The 18252-nt window shown below is 46.7% G+C and overlaps 1 protein-coding gene across 5 annotated transcripts in view; it reads right to left on the reverse strand.

The window, feature by feature from the left end:
• ADCY10 (adenylate cyclase 10) overlaps positions 1 to 18252 on the reverse strand; it is a 76216-nt gene that overhangs the window by 52215 nt on the left and 5749 nt on the right. For 4 of the 5 annotated variants that reach the window (XM_058701626.1, XM_058701623.1, XM_058701622.1 and 1 more), the window contains exons 3-12: positions 17626 to 17730; positions 15816 to 15854; positions 15500 to 15643; positions 13576 to 13781; positions 11567 to 11663; positions 8114 to 8202; positions 5695 to 5886; positions 2816 to 2934; positions 985 to 1061; positions 396 to 585 (exon numbers count right to left, since the gene is read on the reverse strand). In XM_058701626.1, coding sequence (XP_058557609.1) covers positions 396 to 585; positions 985 to 1061; positions 2816 to 2934; positions 5695 to 5886; positions 8114 to 8202; positions 11567 to 11663; positions 13576 to 13781; positions 15500 to 15643; positions 15816 to 15854; positions 17626 to 17730 — 1258 coding nt within the window. The remainder of the gene's footprint in view (positions 1 to 395; positions 586 to 984; positions 1062 to 2815; positions 2935 to 5694; positions 5887 to 8113; positions 8203 to 11566; positions 11664 to 13575; positions 13782 to 15499; positions 15644 to 15815; positions 15855 to 17625; positions 17731 to 18252) is intronic. The other variant, XM_058701624.1, reaches the window with a different exon arrangement.

Consider the following 18252-nt stretch of genomic DNA (forward strand, 5'->3'; position numbering starts at 1 on the left):
ATATCTCACACTCTTTTAGCCCCATCCATGCCTGGCACATAGTTGGTACGATCAGTAAATACTTAATGGTTGGCCGCTGTGTCCATCTGGGTCCCAAAAGATACTCAAATGAGGGGTTCTCTGTTCAGTTTGCACCACCTTTGAAGAACCACCCTTAGATTATCAGTAGTGACGGCAGGATGGGATCATACCACTATCGTGATGCTATACTATCAGTAAGATAGAGAAGGACGAAGGATTTGGGAAATCTGGGCCTCGTTCTGGGGAAGGAATCGGTTTCACTTTCATAAATTGCGTTCAAATCGGGCACGGGTGAGTGATGGTTTTCGCTATCCTAATTTTCCCACTTCTTTACTAAAAAAAAAAATACCGCAAAATCAACGCCCCACACTCACACTTTCTCATTCAGTCCCAAACACTGGTAGACGGGTCCGGGGTCCGCAACACCTTTCATGACTTTCTTTGGAAGCTCTTTGAAAAAGTAGGCTGGGAGGTTGCTGCCATTGTAGGTGACGGAGTCACAAGTCACGGTTCCTGGGTAGTACATCATCATCCTGGCAGCTATGTTGACTTTTTGGCCAATCACTGAAACAGAAGGGAGGAGGGCAAAGGCCGGGGAGAAAGGAGCCATTGAACTAGCAGAATGCAATCTGGAACACACTGTCCCCAAGTGGCATGTTCTTTAGGGACTTTTAATAGGAATTACGAGGAGTAACTGTCTAATGTTCACAGGAAAGGGTTATAAAGGCGGCCTCATTCCATGCGCTTACAGCCTCTACAGATCCCCGCGAACGACTACTTATTTCTGATACGCATGCACAGCTCAGAAATCCACACTTTGCAAGCAACGAGCTGCCAAGGGGCAAAGCTACGTGGCTGGGCTCCAAGCTTTCAGAGGGCAGGGCCCCTGTCTCGCTTAGCTATCCTTCCTCCCCCAAGGCCGGAGGACAAGGCGAGGAGAGAGGAGGAGTTAGCTCAGCGCACCTGTGTATTCATGCCTCACAGAGTGTCCGACGATTCCACAGAAGACGATCCCGCTGGCCACGCCGATGGAAACGGTACTGGCAGCCGGGAGAAAGCAAGAGAGTTGTAAGGGAAAGGTACTGAGCAGAGAGAAAGTGGGGAGGGTGGGGACACGATGACGAACGGGGCAGGGGAACGGGCAGGGGGGCAGGGAGGCTTTTCGATAAGTAACTGTCTTCCCTTGTGGGGAGTTTAGGGCGACTGCCCAGGGCCCGGACGTGCGAAGGAGGCACGGCTTGAGATGCAGAACTAAGTTCTCAGAAGTGACAAATCACTTCCCTTTCCTGCTACTTTTCAATACCCATCTGAGCCACTTTTCTGGAAAATAACCTCTCACCACCGCAGGTGGACTTGAATTGCCGAGTGACACTGTAAGCATTGTAACCAACTCAGCGATGTTTGTTATGGCGAGAAAGAACAAAGTCATGGAGGAACTCAGATGTAGTGTGTGGCCGTCAAAAGCTAGCTTAGTTAATACATGAGGGTGGCTGCATAGATGGATGACGAGGGGCTGACGTGGCAGAAATGCTTAGAGCCAGGGGGGTGGTACCTGTTAAAGTAGAGCCCCGAGTTGGGGACATTGGGGTGCTCGGGCGAGGCAAACCTGAGGGCCTGGGCTCTTAGGCAGCCCGGGCTGGGGATGCTAAACCTGACCCTCTTAACAGCTTAACTGTGAGTGGATCATCTTGAGATCGGATCAGTATATAAATTTCCAACCCAAGGACTCATTGCATCTCTCAGTTATTAAAAATCAACTCAAGGGACACCTGGGTGGCTCAGTCGGTTAAGCGTCTAGCTTCGGCCTACGTCATGATCTCGTGATTCCTGGGTTGGGGCCCCGCATCGGGCTCTGCACTGACAGCTCAGAGCCTGGAGCCTGCTTTGGATTCTGTGTCCCTCTCTCTCTGTCCTCCCCTGCTCATGCTCTGTCTCTCTCTGTCTCTCAAAAATAAATAAATGTGGGGGCGCCTGGGTGGCTCAGTCGGTTAAGCGTCCGACTTCAGCTCAGGTCACGATCTCACAGTCTGTGAGTTCGAGCCCCGCGTCGGGCTCTGGGCTGATGGCTCAGAGCCTGGAGCCTGCTTCCGACTCTGTGTCTCCCTCTCTCTCTGTCCCTCCCCCATTCATGCTCTGTCTCTCTCTGTCTCAAAAATAAATAAAAACGTTAAAAAAAAAATTAAAATAAATAAATAAATAAATAAATAAATAAATGTGAAGAAAAAAAATCAATTCAAGGGGCACCTGGGTGGGCTCAGTCAGTTAAACGTCCCACTCTTGGTTTTGGCTCAGGTCATCATCTCAGGGTTTGTGGGTTCGAGCCACGCATCGGGCTCCGTACTGTCAGCACAGAGCCTGCTTGGGATTCTCTCTCTCTCTCTCTCTCTCTCTCTCTCTTTCTCTCTCTCTCTCTCTGCCCTTCCCCCACTCACTCTTTCAAAATAAATAAATAAGCTTAAATTTTTTTTTCAAAATCAACTCAAGTCTTCCATATGGTGTTGGGAGTTCAACCTCTTACCAAGAAGCCAGAGCATAGACAGGCAACCCAAGTAGGTTTTCTTGCAAACCTGCTATGTCTTGACCTTTTAAGAGTGTCCTTTTCTGCATTTTGCCTTCACCATCCCTCTATGGCTGCATCACGGCTGGGTTGGCCCCGAGGAATGAGTCCGAACAGAAGGGCTTCCAGTCAACCACAGCCCTCTCCTTCCCTCCTGTCCCCTGACCGTTTGTGCCATCTCCCCATATGCTACGAAATGGTCAGGGTCCACCAGATGGGAGCAGGGTCAACACTCACTGGATTTTGTGAACCTGAGAGCAGAAGTCAAATATATCCATAGCACTTTCCAAGGCATGAGTGACCTCGTCAGGAGCCTTTTCCCCAGGGAAACCAAAGACACAGAGGAAGGAGCAGCCCTGTGAGGGAGAGAGTCAGCACACACAGCTGGCGGAGGGCCATCTTTCAACTGAACCAGCCAGGGGCGCCTGGGTGGCTCAGTGGGTGAAGCAACCGACTTGGGTTCGGGTCATGATCTCGTGGCTCGTGGGTTCGAGCCCCACGCTGGGCTCTGTGCTGACAGCTCAGAGCCTGGAGCCTGCTTCGGATTCTGTTTCCCTCTCTCTCTGCCTCTCCCCTGCTCATGCTCTGTCTCTGTCTCAAAAATGAATTTTAAAAAACATTAAAAAAAAAAAAATTTAAACTGAACCAGCCAGAAGGCTACTGGAAGGAGGGCAGCAACACTCACTTTCTGAATCACCCTTGATCATGATTTCTCACACATCTATTTTATTTTTAGTAAACGTCCTCTGACTTCTAGCCTGAGGAGGGCTTGCTTTTCTCCAGAGACAATGGGTTGTGCTGGGCTATTTGTGGGTACCCACCTGTCTCTCCCCCTGCGGCCAAGGTCTTACCTTACGCGCTGCTAAGTTTAAATCTGAGAAAACAGCACAGAGCAGTGGAAAAGGCACCCGCTCTGCAGTCAGAAAATCTGTGTTCTCAGGCCACTTCACAAGTGTGGGAACTTGGATAAGTCAATTACGCGCAGCGAACTTCAGTTTATCGATCTGCAAATGGATATGACATAGACCTGCGAAGGTCGCTCTGGCTCCTAAAATGAGGGTTCTATGTATATACACATACACATGTATAACTTTGCAGACTACTTTACAGCATGTGTATACTTTACATAGTATATTACGTGTATCCTGTATTTTGTATAGAATATAGACTTTATTATTTGTATTTTTTAATGTTTATTCATTTCTTGAGAGAGAGAGAGAAAGACGGAGCGTGAGCAGAGGAAGGGCAGAGAGAGATGGAGACACAGAATCCAAAGCAGGCTCCAGGCTCCAAGTTGTCAGCCCAGAGCCTGACGCGGGGCTCGAACCCACGGACTGTGAGATCATGACCTGAGCTGAAGCCGGATGCTCAACTGACTGAGCCACCCAGGCGCCCCAAATATATACTTTACAGTATATACACTTTTATAAACTTAATGTTATATATGTAAGTTTATATGAAACATTATATACATTTATAATGTAAACTTGGTACACAGTTACACTTTGTGAACTCTAAAGTTCTTTTCAGATATTGTTATTATTCTTAGGGATGATGGCTTAAACTGAGAGTGCTTTTTCTTGGCATAGACTTAACTGTTCCAAGCAGTATTAAACTCTTTGCAATCTTAGTATCAATCACTTAAACAATTACCTGCGTCAGATGCTGTTGTCTGTAAGAAAAGAGCATAATAATTAAAGGATGATGGGCTACAAATTTCAGTCTGTATACGTGACATATCTTGATGAAAGGCAAAAGAGAACGCCTCGATTTCTTTAACCCTCTCCAAAAAGAATCTAAGTGTCAGATCCTAGTTGGCGCTGGGTTCTATCTTGATGGGATAAAGGAAGCCCTGATTCAGGTCTGTGCAAAGACTAGAGGGTAACCCTTTCTACCAAATGCTCAATAAATGCTCTCAAATTAGTGAATGAGTGAATGTGGGGCAGTGACTTAGTGCTCTGCTCTTACGATGCAAAAACTTGACATGGGGAATCAATTCTCCTAGCACTTCTGTGGTAATTTGGTAACCACGTCGTTTTTCTCTGAACCTATTAAGAGCAGATTAAAAGGGGCACCTCGGTGGCTCAGTCTGTTAAGCATCCGACTTTGGCTCAGGTCATAATCTCGCAGTTTGTGGGTTCAAGCCCCGCATGGGGCTCTGTGCTAACAGCTCAGGGCCTGGATGGAGGCTGCTTCAGATGCTGTGTCTCCCTCTCTCTCTGCCCCTCCCCTGCTTGCACGTTCTCTCTCTCTCTCTTTCAAAAGTAAACATTAAAAAAAAATTTTTTTTTAAAGGAGCAGATTAAAAATATCCAGAAGTGGAGCACCTGGATGGCTCAGTTGATTAAGTGTCCGACTCTTGATTTCAGCTCGGGTCACGATCTCACGGCTTGTGAGTTCTTGGGCTACATGCTGACATTCGAGCCTGCTTGGGTAATCTCTCCTTCCCTCCGTCTCTGGCCCTCCCCACTCACACACACTCCCTCTCAAAACAAGTAAATAAATTTAAAAAAAACACCAAGCACCCAGAAGCTACAGGTGCCCCTCCACCCCACTCAGCCTCCCTCCCCCTGCTGAAGCTGGAAGGGGAACTGGAGGTGTAGACGCGGCAGGTAGGGAATATCGGAAACAGGCTTCTGGAGCGTGAAAGTTACCAGACACGTGACCTAAAGTCTCCAGGAGATGCATTATACGCTGGGCTGGAGATGTGCACATGGCAAGAGCTGGTCGGGCAACAGTGCTTGAGGGCAGAGACTGGGGAGGCGGACTGCCTGGGCTCGAATCCGGCCCACCACCTACTAACGGGATGGTCATGAGCAAAACTGAATCTCGCGTTGTCTCAGGATGCTCATCTGTAAAATGGGGACAACAACCACCGCACCTACCTCTTAGAGTAGTCCCGCAGGAAGAAATGAGTTAATGCGTGTAAAGTATTGAGAACAATGGGTGGCACACAGTAAGGGCCATATCCACCATACAAGCTATTTCTAGAAGTCCAAATAGAGACAGATATTTTTAGGTGAGAAGTGTCTGTTCTCTCCCTCTCCCCAACGTCCATAGGTGTGAATGCCAACTTTAACTTATTGGTAGGTTTCCGCCCCTCAGTTCACATTTACCTTGTCAAACATGAAGACTTTGTTGATTTGGCCTCGGGAGACCCTCAGGACAGAATTGATGTGCACACAGGCATCCTGGATGGCCGAGCCGATGACTTCTGCCTTGTCTTGGTCCTTAAACATCAGGTTCACGAACACAATGGTCACAGGGCGAAGCTCAGACAGGTAACCCCGAAGCTGTTTGTCATCGATCTGCAGAGTGGAGAGCAGCTTTCTTTAGCCCGGATCCTTGGCAGTGGATTCTTTGTTGCAACCCCACCCCCGAGAAGGCCGCTGGCCTTTTGCGATCCTCTGGGGAGCTGAAGTTACCGGAACGCACGACATACAACATGGCCGAGGCAGCCCAAAGTCGAGCAGATGGAGATCTGCTCTATCAAAATCTCTTTCAACGTGAATTCACAGACTTGCTCACTTTTGGCCAGCAACCACATCCTTGCCCCAACTGCTAGCTCCCTAGGGCCAGTGGGAGCCGTCACAATAACAGAGACAAGCACTGTTCCTTTTGGCTCCCGTACAATTTAGGGATAAGAACAGCCTATTATGTAATCCCACCTGGTACGTTCACGGCCTGGAACCTTCAGGAATACTTTCACATCCTACCCCACCTTATCCTCAAATGAGATAAAATAGGCATTATGATCCTCACTTTACTGATTAGATAACGGAGTCGTGGAGAAATAATGTTAAGTTTCCCAGAGTCACGCAGAACCCAAATCTCCGGGCTCCTAGTCCAATGTCCCAGTGACAACACGACCCTGCGTCTCTGGGGAGGTATGTATGTCATTCGGCTCCCCTCTTCCGTCCACGCCCATCCACCACAAGCCCGGGGAAAGGAGAGTGTTCCCAAATCATGCCTGCCTATCATGATTCTTGAATTTTGTTAAGTTGCGTGCATGGCAAACCGATGGGGGAAAATTACTGCACTTTCTCCCTCAATAGCACAAAAGCATCAGATCCTCCGTTGACAAGATAAAACATATCTTCTAGGAGGTACCTGCCTGGCTCGGTCAGTAGAGCACGGGACTCTTGGTCTCAGGGTCTTGAGTTTGAGCCCCACGGAGTGTATTAGAAAAACAAAAACAAAACAAACCCCCAAACACCGTATCTTCCGAACGAAAGGAACTGCGTATAGGAAACCCAGCAGTCATGCTTCCTAACTGGATGGCACAGTCCTGGTGTCAGGTGATTTTATTCTTTTCCTAAAAGAATAACTTCTAATGAATTGATACGACGATTTCCTTTGATTTCTCAGATAAATCATTGAATAAGAAATCCATATTAAATAAATAGTATTCAAGATTAAACCCGGTAAATAAATGAGCTAAAGATTATTCTGTCGGACCGGGCGATCCTGTTTTGCTTGGAAAAATGCAACCACTGCATCTCCAAGGATCTCTGTGGTTGAGGTGCAGGAAAAGCCTTCGTGCTGTTGTGAAAGGTCTGTCTTCTGCCTCCTTTCAGCCCCCGTAGCTGTATCTTTTCACCCCACGTTCATCATTCCTACCCACAAGTCCTGGAGTCTATCTTGTAGCCCCTTCCCGTAGACCTTGCCCTCAGCTGGCAGCAGCTGAAGAAGTGTAATGTGTTGTATCTCTTGGAGGCAGAGAGGGGAGGGCTTTCTGGAGCTTCAGAAATCTTGAGGAGTCAAACAGCGCAGGGACCGGACGTAGTGCTTCTAAATTGGACTGAAGGGGGCGGGGTGCGTTCTGATACCGTTTCAACTCACTCTATGAAGGCAGCTGCCCCCTGTTCAGGCTTGCCCAAAGATTTCCTCCAGGGCACAACTGCATTTTGATGGAAGTAAGGATTAAAACACTCATATATTAGGAAGGTGGGCAGCCTGTGCAAAAAAATGTAGGATTCAGATAGAACAAGGTTCAAACCCTGGCTACATCTCTTACTTTATAACCTTAGGAAAGTTCCTGGTATCCTTCTGGGTCTCAGTTTTCTCACATGTAAAATGAGGATAAAGATATTTGGCAAGAATTGTGAAGAATAAATACACGAAATAGCAGAATGCCTGGCATACGGTGAGTGGCGAGAGAGTTTTAATTCACGTGAATTAATACATTTAAGAGAGCCCAGATCTAGATGAACACAAAGGGAAAATTTTAGGGGGTGGGGGTAGTTCTGGGCATTCTCATTGTCTGTATTGTTAACTCTCGAAGCTTAAGATCTAAGGTAAGTGACTTAGAGAAACATGGTACCAATGTGAATTCTAGTGAACAATGCCTCCTTTAACTCTTAAAAGTATCCTGATCTGAAAAACCAATGTGATAGTCACCTACACATGGAGAACGTTGGCCCCATCTCTTTTTAGTTCAGTGAAATATTTTACTAGCTACTGGTCTTCTTGATCTTTCCAGTTGTCCAGGATCCCGGACACCCCAAAAGCCAATAAATTAAACTGCGAAAATACCTGCTTCAATATGCTTTCCATCACATACTTTTGGAGGGACAACTCTAGCTCAGGATCGGACTCCAGCATGCACGCAAGCCTCAGGAGGTCTAAGAGAGCAGAAGGAGGGGCAGGGTCAGAAAAGGAAGTATGGTCTGCAGTGCTGGGGACCGGAGTCTCCTAGTCCCCATTCCCTCGGACAATGGTCTTTATGGTTCAGTCAGGTGACTCTGGGATACCTAGCAGCCAAGCAGAACCAAGGGAAATCCAATGAGGATTCTTTTTTTTTTTTTTCCTTTAATTTTTAAAAAAATGTTTTTATTTTGTTTTTGAGAGAGAGAGACTGAGTGCGAGCCATTCTTGAATTTTGTTAAATTAAGTACATAGCAAACCAATGGGGGAAAATTATTGCATTTTCTCCTTCAATAGCACAAAAGAATCAGACCCGCCATTGACAAGATAAAACATATCTTCTAGGGAGCACCTGGCTGGCTCAGTCAGCAGAGCATGGGACTCTTGGTCTCAGGGTCTTGAGCTCCACGGAGCCTACTTAAAAAAACAAAAACAAAACAAAAAACAAAAGCCCATATCTTCTGGACAAAAGAAGGAATTGTGGTAAAGATTCTAGTCTGGCTGGAATCCCATGTGAGTACTGGAAATTAAGAAGAAATGATATGAAACAGACTGTGGAGAGAGGCAAGGGAGCAGGAATTATAAAGGTCTAGGCTACTGTAGTGGCAACGGTTATGGAGAGGTATGTGTGCCTGTAGTAAAATAAAGACTTTGGCTGGTATTTGTTCCTGGTACCTGGGAAGTAACTTCTAAATCTTTGGACTTTTTCAAGTAATGGGATTGTCTTTGTTCATCATGGTGGGCCCTTTGGACCACAGCTGAATTTATGCTAATGAGGTCTCAGGATTGGGCTAGTTGTGCTGGAAACACCAACCATGTGAGGAAAGGGTGGGGACTTTGAGCCATGTGATATGAGCCTGACCTCTGACCCCTGAAGAGGGCAAGGGGGCTGAAGGTTGAGTTTAACCACATGGCCGATGATTCAATCAACCATGCGTTCTTAATAAAACCCCAATAAAAACTGAACACCCAAAGCTTGGGTGAGCTGTCTTTGGTTGGTAATCCTACAATGATGTACAGGGAGGGTGAAATATCCTGAGGACACAGAGACTTCATGTTTGGGGCTCTCCAGATCTTACCCTATGTGTCTCTTGATTTGTCTGGTCCTGATTTGTGTCCTTTACAATAAAACTAAAATCATAAGCATAGCACCTAAGATCTGTGAGTCACTCCAGTAAATTATTGGGAGCACTGGGGGGGAGGACCCCTAGATTTATAGACAGTTGGTCAGAAGTGCAGGTGGCCTGGTGATCCCGGAGCTTGCTGCTGGTGTCTGAAGTGAGGAGAGTCTTGGAGAGAACGTAACCCATGAAATCTGTGCTGAGTCCAGATGGTTAGTATCAGAATTGTATTGTGACACTGCAAAGCCCAAAATCAAGCCTGAAGGAGCCCTTTACTGAAGGCACCATTAAGATCTGGGAGATGGGATGAGGTAAAGCTTAAGGAGTATCACTGGACTTTCTCCATCTCTGGAGATTTTGGGTTCTTGGCCTTTCCTGGTCAATTTTCCTACCGTTTCCCCCCTACCCCACCTCCTGCCCCATTACATAGTACAGCTTAGTACAAGAACAATCTACTACTTGTGATGTTCAAAATATTTATGACCCGGATGTAGATGACGAAAAAGAAGGCTGATTCAAAGATGTTTCTGGGGCACCTGGACAGCTCAGTCGGTTACGCGTCCGACTCTGTTTCGGCTCAGGTCATGATCTTGCCCTTTTGTGAGTCTGAGCCTCGCATCGGGCTCTGCTATGACACTGCAGAGCCTGCTTGGGATTCTCTCTCTCTCCTTCTCTCTCTGCCCCTCCCCTACTCACGCTGTCTCTGTCTCTCTCAAAATAAATAAATAAACTCAAAATAATTAAAGAAAATATGTTTCTGAAGTTTCTGGTTTGGAGGAAGAAACGATTCCTAGGGAAAGGTAAGTGGCTCAGTGTTCAGACCTTGTTGACCTACATTTCTAGGCCCAACATGGAGCTGCTCCAGCCTGTGGTACCATGTCAGCAAACTGAAACTTCAGAACTTTCAAGTCCCTGGAAATGCCTCACTTGACCGGAAATGCAGTCCATCTAGCCAGGCAATCCCCAAATGCCAAGCCAACTCTTGGTCTTCTCACCCCAAACGAGGTTGACTATGAGCCCCACCACCCCCCCCATCAGATATTTTCTGTCTGTCACTTCCTTGTTCTTTATTCTTTCTCTTATAAAAGTTTCTTGCCTTCCACCCCATTTTGCGGGTCTCCACAAGGAGACTGTCCACACCTCATGAAGCATCAAAGTTTGTTTGCATCACCCAGATTGTCATCTTTAACCATTTTTTAACAACATGTTAACGTTTGAGTACCTGTTTGACATCCAGTGAAAATGACCCATGGGCAGTATTTTTAGGGGTCTAGAAATCGTGACAAAAGTCTGGGCTGAATTCCGGCAGTTAGGGCTGGGTCTTATGTGGGGCAAGAAGCTTGCAAAACCATGAGTAGTGCCTCCTTAAATTTCATGCCCTAGGCTTCCCTTTTTCCTCACCCTAGTCCCAGCCTGCTGGGAGTCCTAGGGAAGTTAAGCATGGATACATAGAATAGGTCTCCAAAATGTGAGCAGAGAAGACTAGGGGGTCAAGGACAGATCCCTAGAATCACCAACATTTAAGGAATGGGAAGGAGGGTAAGCAAAGTCACTGAAAACAGGTGGCTTAAGGTGTAAAAGCAAAACTGGGAAACAATATTCTGGAACCCAAGAGAAGAGAAGAAGGTATGTCCATAAAAAGAGGGTAACTGAAGACCAACCAGCTAGGATGAGGCCTGAAGAGAGGTCATCTGCTTTGGCAAGTTTGATGGTCATTGGTGGCCTTGACCTAAACAGTCTCAGTAGACAGAAGAAGTGGCTAGAAGCTAGACATCAGGGGCTCAAGATGGAAAAGTAGGTGAACACTACCATGCCACCCCCGAGGCATATGCAATTTTCACCCAAGTTTATTGGGTGAATAAATAAATGAGAAGATAGGAGGAGGCACAGACATATAGATCACTCTTCTGAGAACTTTGGTGGTGAAAATTAGGAGCAGAAAGTAGGGTTTATAGAAGGTTTATTTTTCCTTTTATCATGCGGCAGACTTGTACATGTTTAGAAGATAAGGGAGAAGAGTCATTGCCAAAGCAGAGATGGACGGCCTGAGGAGGGTTATACTTGGAATCACGGTCATGAGGAATGGGAGGAAGGTCCCCTTTGTGGGTCGCTGGGAGCTGTACTGAGGAGGCCGGTCACTTATAATAGAGCCCTTGGCATTGGTTAAGACCCTACTGAGCACTGGTAGAGGCCAAGGCTCTTGTCCATGGAGCGTACTCACTTTTATGGTCACCAGAAGGGTAATAATCCATGAAAGTCATACACTTGGTGAAAAACTCATCAAAGTTAAAAGTAGAAGGCGGCTTTAAGAAATTCACCTATTGAAGAAAAAAAAGAGAAGTTTTTTGGTTATTCTGAGGATTTTCTGGTCCTTTGAATATAATTGCTCAGCACAAAGGGCAGGGAGTATGCTCTTAACATGTCCAGGACATGGTAAATGGAGACTGGCATACTGAGACAACCGAGATCTATAATTTGGATACGATCACACTAAAAGTCTCTCTGACTAGTCCTTAAGATCTCAATTCTTCAGTGTATATACAGAAGGCCCCACCAGGGGGCTCACCCGCGTGCTTTCCCACTCTTAGAATTTCCTTCTTCTTTTTTTTTTTTTTCCTTCGTAACATTTCAATTTAAGTAAAACCCGGTAAAGCTATGTATCATTTCTTTCTTGTAAGTATAAAAGGACATAGGGGGTTGATGCCCACAAATGTAGTGGGGAGCATCACCAGTAAGAAGATTCATACCACGATCAAGAACCCCATTGGTACGATACGTACAACCTCATTTTTGTAGTATTCTTGTCTCCCGCCCCATGTGAGCAAACCCTAGTCCAATAATGAGAGGGTGGCAGGCAAAACCAAATGGAGGGACATTCAACAAAGTGGCCAATATACTCTTCTTAGGTTTCAAGGTCACATGAAGGCCAGGAAACACCGAACTGTTAGAGACTGCAGGAGACTCCGCAAAAATGACAACGAAATGCAGTGCGAGATCGTGAAGAGAAACCTGAACATTCCACCTAGGGTATTAGCGGGAAACCGGTGAGGTCCAAGTAAGGCCTTCAAGTAGAGAATAGTATTGCATCGATGTTCATGTTTTCTGGTTTCGACAACTGCACCCTGATCATGAGAGATGCTAACATTTGGGGAAGCTGGGGAAGGGGTATACGGGAACTATAAATTTTGAACTTCTCTGCACGTCTAAACTTAATTAAAATGGAAACAATTCCAGGGCGCCTGGGTGGATCGGTTGGTTGAGCGTCCGACCTTTTGATTTCAGCTCAGGTCATGATCTCGGGGTCATGGGATCGAGCCCCAAGTCGTGCTCTGCCCTGAGTGTGGAGGCTGCTTAAGAATCTCTCTCTCTCCCCCCTCCCCCACTCGCCCTTCCTCTCTCTCTCTCTCTCTCAAATAAATAAATAAATTAATTAAAGCAAAACAATTTCTAAGGGTATCCTTAAGGAATGATGGCGTTAGATGGGAAACGGGGCACCGTGAGCCAGCTCGGTCACGCATCCCGGGGGACACCGCGGGAGGAGTGACGGTGTGAGGGCCGTAGAGCGATGCACGGTGTAGGAGAGTCTCTCGCCTCGGCCAGCAGCTACCTGGACCCTCCCCCTCCTCTCCGTTGGCCCTGCATCCATTCCTGGTGCGGCTGGTGGCACGGCCGTCCTCCCTGCTACACACGCTCAACGTCCAGTGTCGCTGAGTGACCATATCCCAAGGACAATTCTGCTTATAGTTGGTCTTCAGCTTCACCGCAGTGTCTGCGATGAGGCAGGGCTGTAGGGCGTCTCTCTTCCCTCACTAAAGGGCTGCCCCTCTCCCTCCACCCCTCCCCCTTAGTGATCCCTCGCCCTGAGTTAGAAGGGTGCTGAGTAGCGACACCTCCAACGACACCCCTCTGCTCCTAGGTCGGCAGGGGACCCTTCCTCTTCCGTAAGCAAGGGCACTGGCACACCACAGGCCTCCACACCCAAAGTCCGCATCCTTAGCACAGAGAAACCTAATCATTTCCCCCTGAACGCCGGGCCTTGGCTCCTGGCCTGAAGCCTGTAAGTGTAACTCAGGCTGACGCATCCGAGAGTCTCCAGGCCAGGAGCTTCATGGGACCAGCCTTCCCAGTGGTCTTCCTGACGGGGTGGTATGGGTGGGGGCGGGGGGGGGGGCGGGGACAGCCCTGGCACAGACCGATGGAACTTTCTGCAAGCAGCAGAATCGTACCTACCTTAACTGCTCTCTGATCTGGAATCCTCTCAATTTCGATCATGCTCCGGTCACAGAGCTGCCAGCAGTTTGGTGACAGAATGACATCGTTCATCTGTGCCATGTTCTGGGCAAGGCGCACGTCGTCCACCGCCTGACCGATCACCAGAAAGAAGTTGCGTGTCTCATCTCCGAAGACCAGCATGGTGATGTGGCCAGCAGCCAGTCCTGGCAAGAAGGCCCGCACAAGAATTTCCGGGTTATTCCCCGGCGGCGCTGGTTCTTGGAACAGTCAGAATCGACCTCCGAGCAAAACGGAGGTTCTGAAACTTTACGCAGGAATCTGAGAACGCCTCTGTGGGCCCAGACCTTCCAAAGCTCCTCTCTTGTCCCACGGCTAGAAAGTCAGCTACTAGTTTTCGCCTGTCCTTGACACTTAACTCTCTAGAAGGCCCGATCAGTCCCCAAAGTTATTTTCTTTTCTTCGATGTATTTGTACTTAAGAACAGCAGAGAACAACTTTAGTAATTCCTTTTGGAGAGGATTTGCATTTTATCAGAGATTGAGGCTTTCATTGAAAAAGAAACCAGGGGTGCCTGGGTGGACCAGCTGGGTAAGCATCCAACTTCGGCTCAGGTCGCGATCTCACAGTTCGTGGGTTCGAGCCCAGCGTCGGGCTCCGTGCTGACAGCTCAGAGCCTGGAGCCTGCTTCAGATTCTGTGTCTCCCTCTCTCTCTGCGTCCCTCCCCCTCATATTCTGTCTCTCTCTCCTTCAAAAATAAATAAACATTAAAAAAATTTTACTTCAAAGATAAATAAACATTAAAAAAATTAATGTTTATTTATTTTTGAGAGAGAGACAGAGTACAAGTAAGGAAGGGGCAGAGAGAGAGAGAGAGAGAGAGACAGGGAACACAGAATCTGAAGCAGGTTCCAGGTTCTGAGCTGTCAGCACGGAGCCCGACGCGGGGCTCGAACCCACGAACTGTGAGATCGTGACCTGAGCCGAAGCCGGATGCTCAACTGACTGAGCCACCCAGGCAACCCCCCCTAATTTTTTTTTTTTTTCAAAAAGAAACCCTCAGGGTTGAATCTCAGGCAAGAGCCGGAGGGGAAAAGGTTGAAGAAAAGGAGTAGGTATTTTGACAGTCAGGTGTCCCATCCCAACAATGTGCCCTCTGTTTTTAAGTTGAGAGTTAAAGGTTTTGGTACCAGAGCAACAAAAGACAGAATGTTGCAGAATGTGACAGGTACACAAAATGTACGTATGAACGTATCAACTATAAATGATACATTATATTTATATATTTATATATATATTTATATATTAGGGATAGTTCACTAATTTGGATGTAAATTTAAGAAAATAAAAAATAAAATACATTATATTTATATATATATACATACATAAAATACATACAAAATAAAAAATAAAATACATTGTATTTATATATATACATACATTTATACATGTAAAAAATATAAATACATTATATTTATATATTTATATATATATTTATATATTAGGGATAGTTCACTAATTTGGATGTAAATTTAAGAAAATAAAAAATAAAAATAAGTGATACATAGTTTTTTTAAATGACTATCACTGACAGCGGTAAGACCTGAGAACAACAGCAGTAATGGTAATAATGAAGAGTATTTCATGGAGTGGTTATTCTGTGCCAGGTACTACACTAACTATTTCAATTTACTTTTCGTAAGAGCCTGTGAGGTAGATCTTAAGATTCGCCCAAGTTCTAAGTGGTAAATGAGGTAGCCAAAACTCATTCTGGTTAGCTTAATTCCCAAGTTCAGGACATGATAGGCGGGCTGAGCCACTGTGTTCCACCCCATTCTATGTCTTCTCTTGGGGAGAGAGTTTCCTCGGGGGTCAGGACCCATGTCCAGATTGCTTTAGCGTCTCCCCTTTCTCAAAGCTTACCTATCTTGACTCGGACATCCAGGCCTTCTTCGGACTCCTGAGTCTCGAACAATCCGTGGATCTCCAGGCTACATTTAATTACCACCGTGATAATGTTTTTCAGTTGCCTTCGCTCCACCTTCCACAGGGCGAGTAGTGCATCACCTTGAAGAGACAGATACACGGAGGGCTCCTGCCCCGCCCTGCCCTGGGGATCAGTTGTGTCTGGGGATTCAGACTGTTGTGTCTGAAATCTGCGTAGACACTCTTCAAACATTCCTCAAGGCGCGCCTCAGCATTCCTTCCTTACCCCTCCCATCTCCGTGAGCCCCCCTACCTGCAAATTTTAAGATGTCTCCTCCAAAAATCAACACTTCTGAGAAAAGAAGAAAACAAGGTAAATCACACTCCAATTCCTTAAAGCTAGTAAGAATTCATTCTTCATCCGTGGAATAGAAATTAGCTCAAGAGAACATTAGTTCAGAGTATAAACTCATGCTAAAGATGCCTGAAACAAGTCACTTATACCCACTGAGGTGTTTCCTCAACTGTAGAATGCACACAGAACGAGACTAGTACGTGGTCTGTTTCTGTGAATGGGAAGAGACAGGAAGGCAGGTGGGGTTTCTGGTGAGGTCTGAAGACAGTGAGCTATGCCCATGATAATGGAGTGCTTTCTCCTGATCAATGGAACGCTCGAGTGGCATGGGCAAGTGGAGGAATGACAGGACTCCGCATTGCAGTGAGAATCAAGAAACCGGAAAAGCACAACTAAGGTCAGCTTGGGTGTTATTACCAACTTGCATTTTGTTTACGTAGGCTTTACAAGAGACATGGGCATTGTTTTCTCCTCTGTGTGTGTGCCACAAATTTGTTGAGCACCTAAGGAGCATTAACTTTGGTCTAGTTGGGTGCCACTAAGATAATGCTGGAGAACGTAGAGCCCAGTAAGACTAGACCCTGAGTTTACCTTAATGGAGTAAGACTTTTGGCTTCATGAATAGTTCAGATGAAGAATACACACAAGATGGCCGGCAGAGGTTGAAAAGTCAGTTGTAAGTGCTTCCGACTCCATCATTAGAAGACAAAGCACTAATAAGTGCGTTATAAATCACTCACCTGTTCATACAACATTCTCTTAATGACTACGGTGGGGTTATGTCGATGCTTGCTTTTTTTGAGTCGTTGAATATAACTAAAGTTCTTTAAATTTAAAAAAAAAATTTTTTTTAACGTTTATTGATTTTTGAGACAGAGAGAGACACAGCGTGAACGGGGGAGCGGCAGAGAGAGAGGGAAACACAGAATCGGAAGCAGGCTCCAGGCTCTGAGCCATCAGCCCAGAGCCCGACGCGGGGCTCGAACTCGCAGACCGCGAGATCGTGACCTGAGCTGAAGTCGGTCGCTTAACCGACTGAGCCACCCAGGCGCCCCTTTAAATTTTTTTTTTTTTTTTTAAATTTTTTTTCAACGTTTTTTATTTACTTTTGGGACAGAGAGAGACAGAGCATGAACGGGGAAGGGGCAGAGAGAGAGGGAGACACACAGAATTGGAAACAGGCTCCAGGCTCCGAGCCATCAGCCCAGAGCCTGACGCGGGGCTCGAACTCACAGACCGCGAGATCGTGACCTGGCTGAAGTCGGACGCTTAACCGACTGCGCCACCCAGGCGCCCCTAAATTTTTTTTTTTTAACGTTTATTTATTTTTGAGACAGAGAGAGACAGAGCATGAACGGGGGAGGGTCAGAGAGAGAGGGAGACACAGAATCTGAAACAGGCTCCGGGTTCTGAGCAGTCAGCACAGAGCCCGACGCGGGGCTCGAACCCACATACTGCGAGATTGTGACCTGAGCCGAAGTCGGAAGCTTAACCGACTGAGCCACCCAGGCGCCCCTAACTAAAGTTCTTTAAAGGTAATCTCTATTTCAGTGTTTTAACTGGTCCAAAACATTCTGTCCCTCAGTCTGTGTTAGTGAGGTTTGATCACGTTCCTTCACTCGCACGATGTTAGTTTCCAAAAAAGACTGGTTTCATACACATTTCATGAGGAAAATAAAGGTAAGTGTTCTGTCAGGCTATCACCAAAAAAACACAGGGAAACAATGAATTAAACATACGTAAGTCAGAAACCCGTGGGGACACTTACTCTCGACTATTGCGCTTATGTAGTGGTTGAGGATTTCCACCAACTGCTCAGCCCCTCGGTCCATGTACATGGCTGTGCTGAACTTCTCAGTCATTGCAGTAAAACCTGTAAGAAATGTCCACCTAGTTTCCTAGGCTGCCTGGAGGAACCAGACAGAGGCAAGACAAGAGGAACTCATTGGAGAGCACTGGGCTCCAGCTCTTCAGAACGGGCAAGGTTTCTTCTCAATGATCGTCAGCAGCCCCCCTTGTCTATGCTTATTATCTTAGGGGTCACGGGAGGATGCCAGCTACCTCTTGCCTCTGAATTTCTCACCTTGCACAGGGATGGCCGCAATTCCCTTAGCTGGTCTAGAACTTCCATCCCATGGTATTGAAAACACACAACATGTAAACACTTCTGAAGAGGTGACCAGTTTACCGTTAAGATGTAAACAACATCTGGAGGACCATTTCCTGAGGTCAAGTTTACCTGGGATATGTATGGGGCTTGGGGACTAGAGTCAGTGCTGTCGGGACACTGGAGTCTAAAGTTCCAGGCATGGGACTGGGGCATCTCAAAGGTTTTCCCATGACTGGACGTGTTGGGTAAGGGAAGACAGGAGGGCCAGGTACACAGGCTGTCCCT

This window comes from Neofelis nebulosa, chromosome 15 (assembly GCF_028018385.1).
Source record: "Neofelis nebulosa isolate mNeoNeb1 chromosome 15, mNeoNeb1.pri, whole genome shotgun sequence".
NCBI classification, from domain to species: domain Eukaryota; kingdom Metazoa; phylum Chordata; class Mammalia; order Carnivora; family Felidae; genus Neofelis; species Neofelis nebulosa.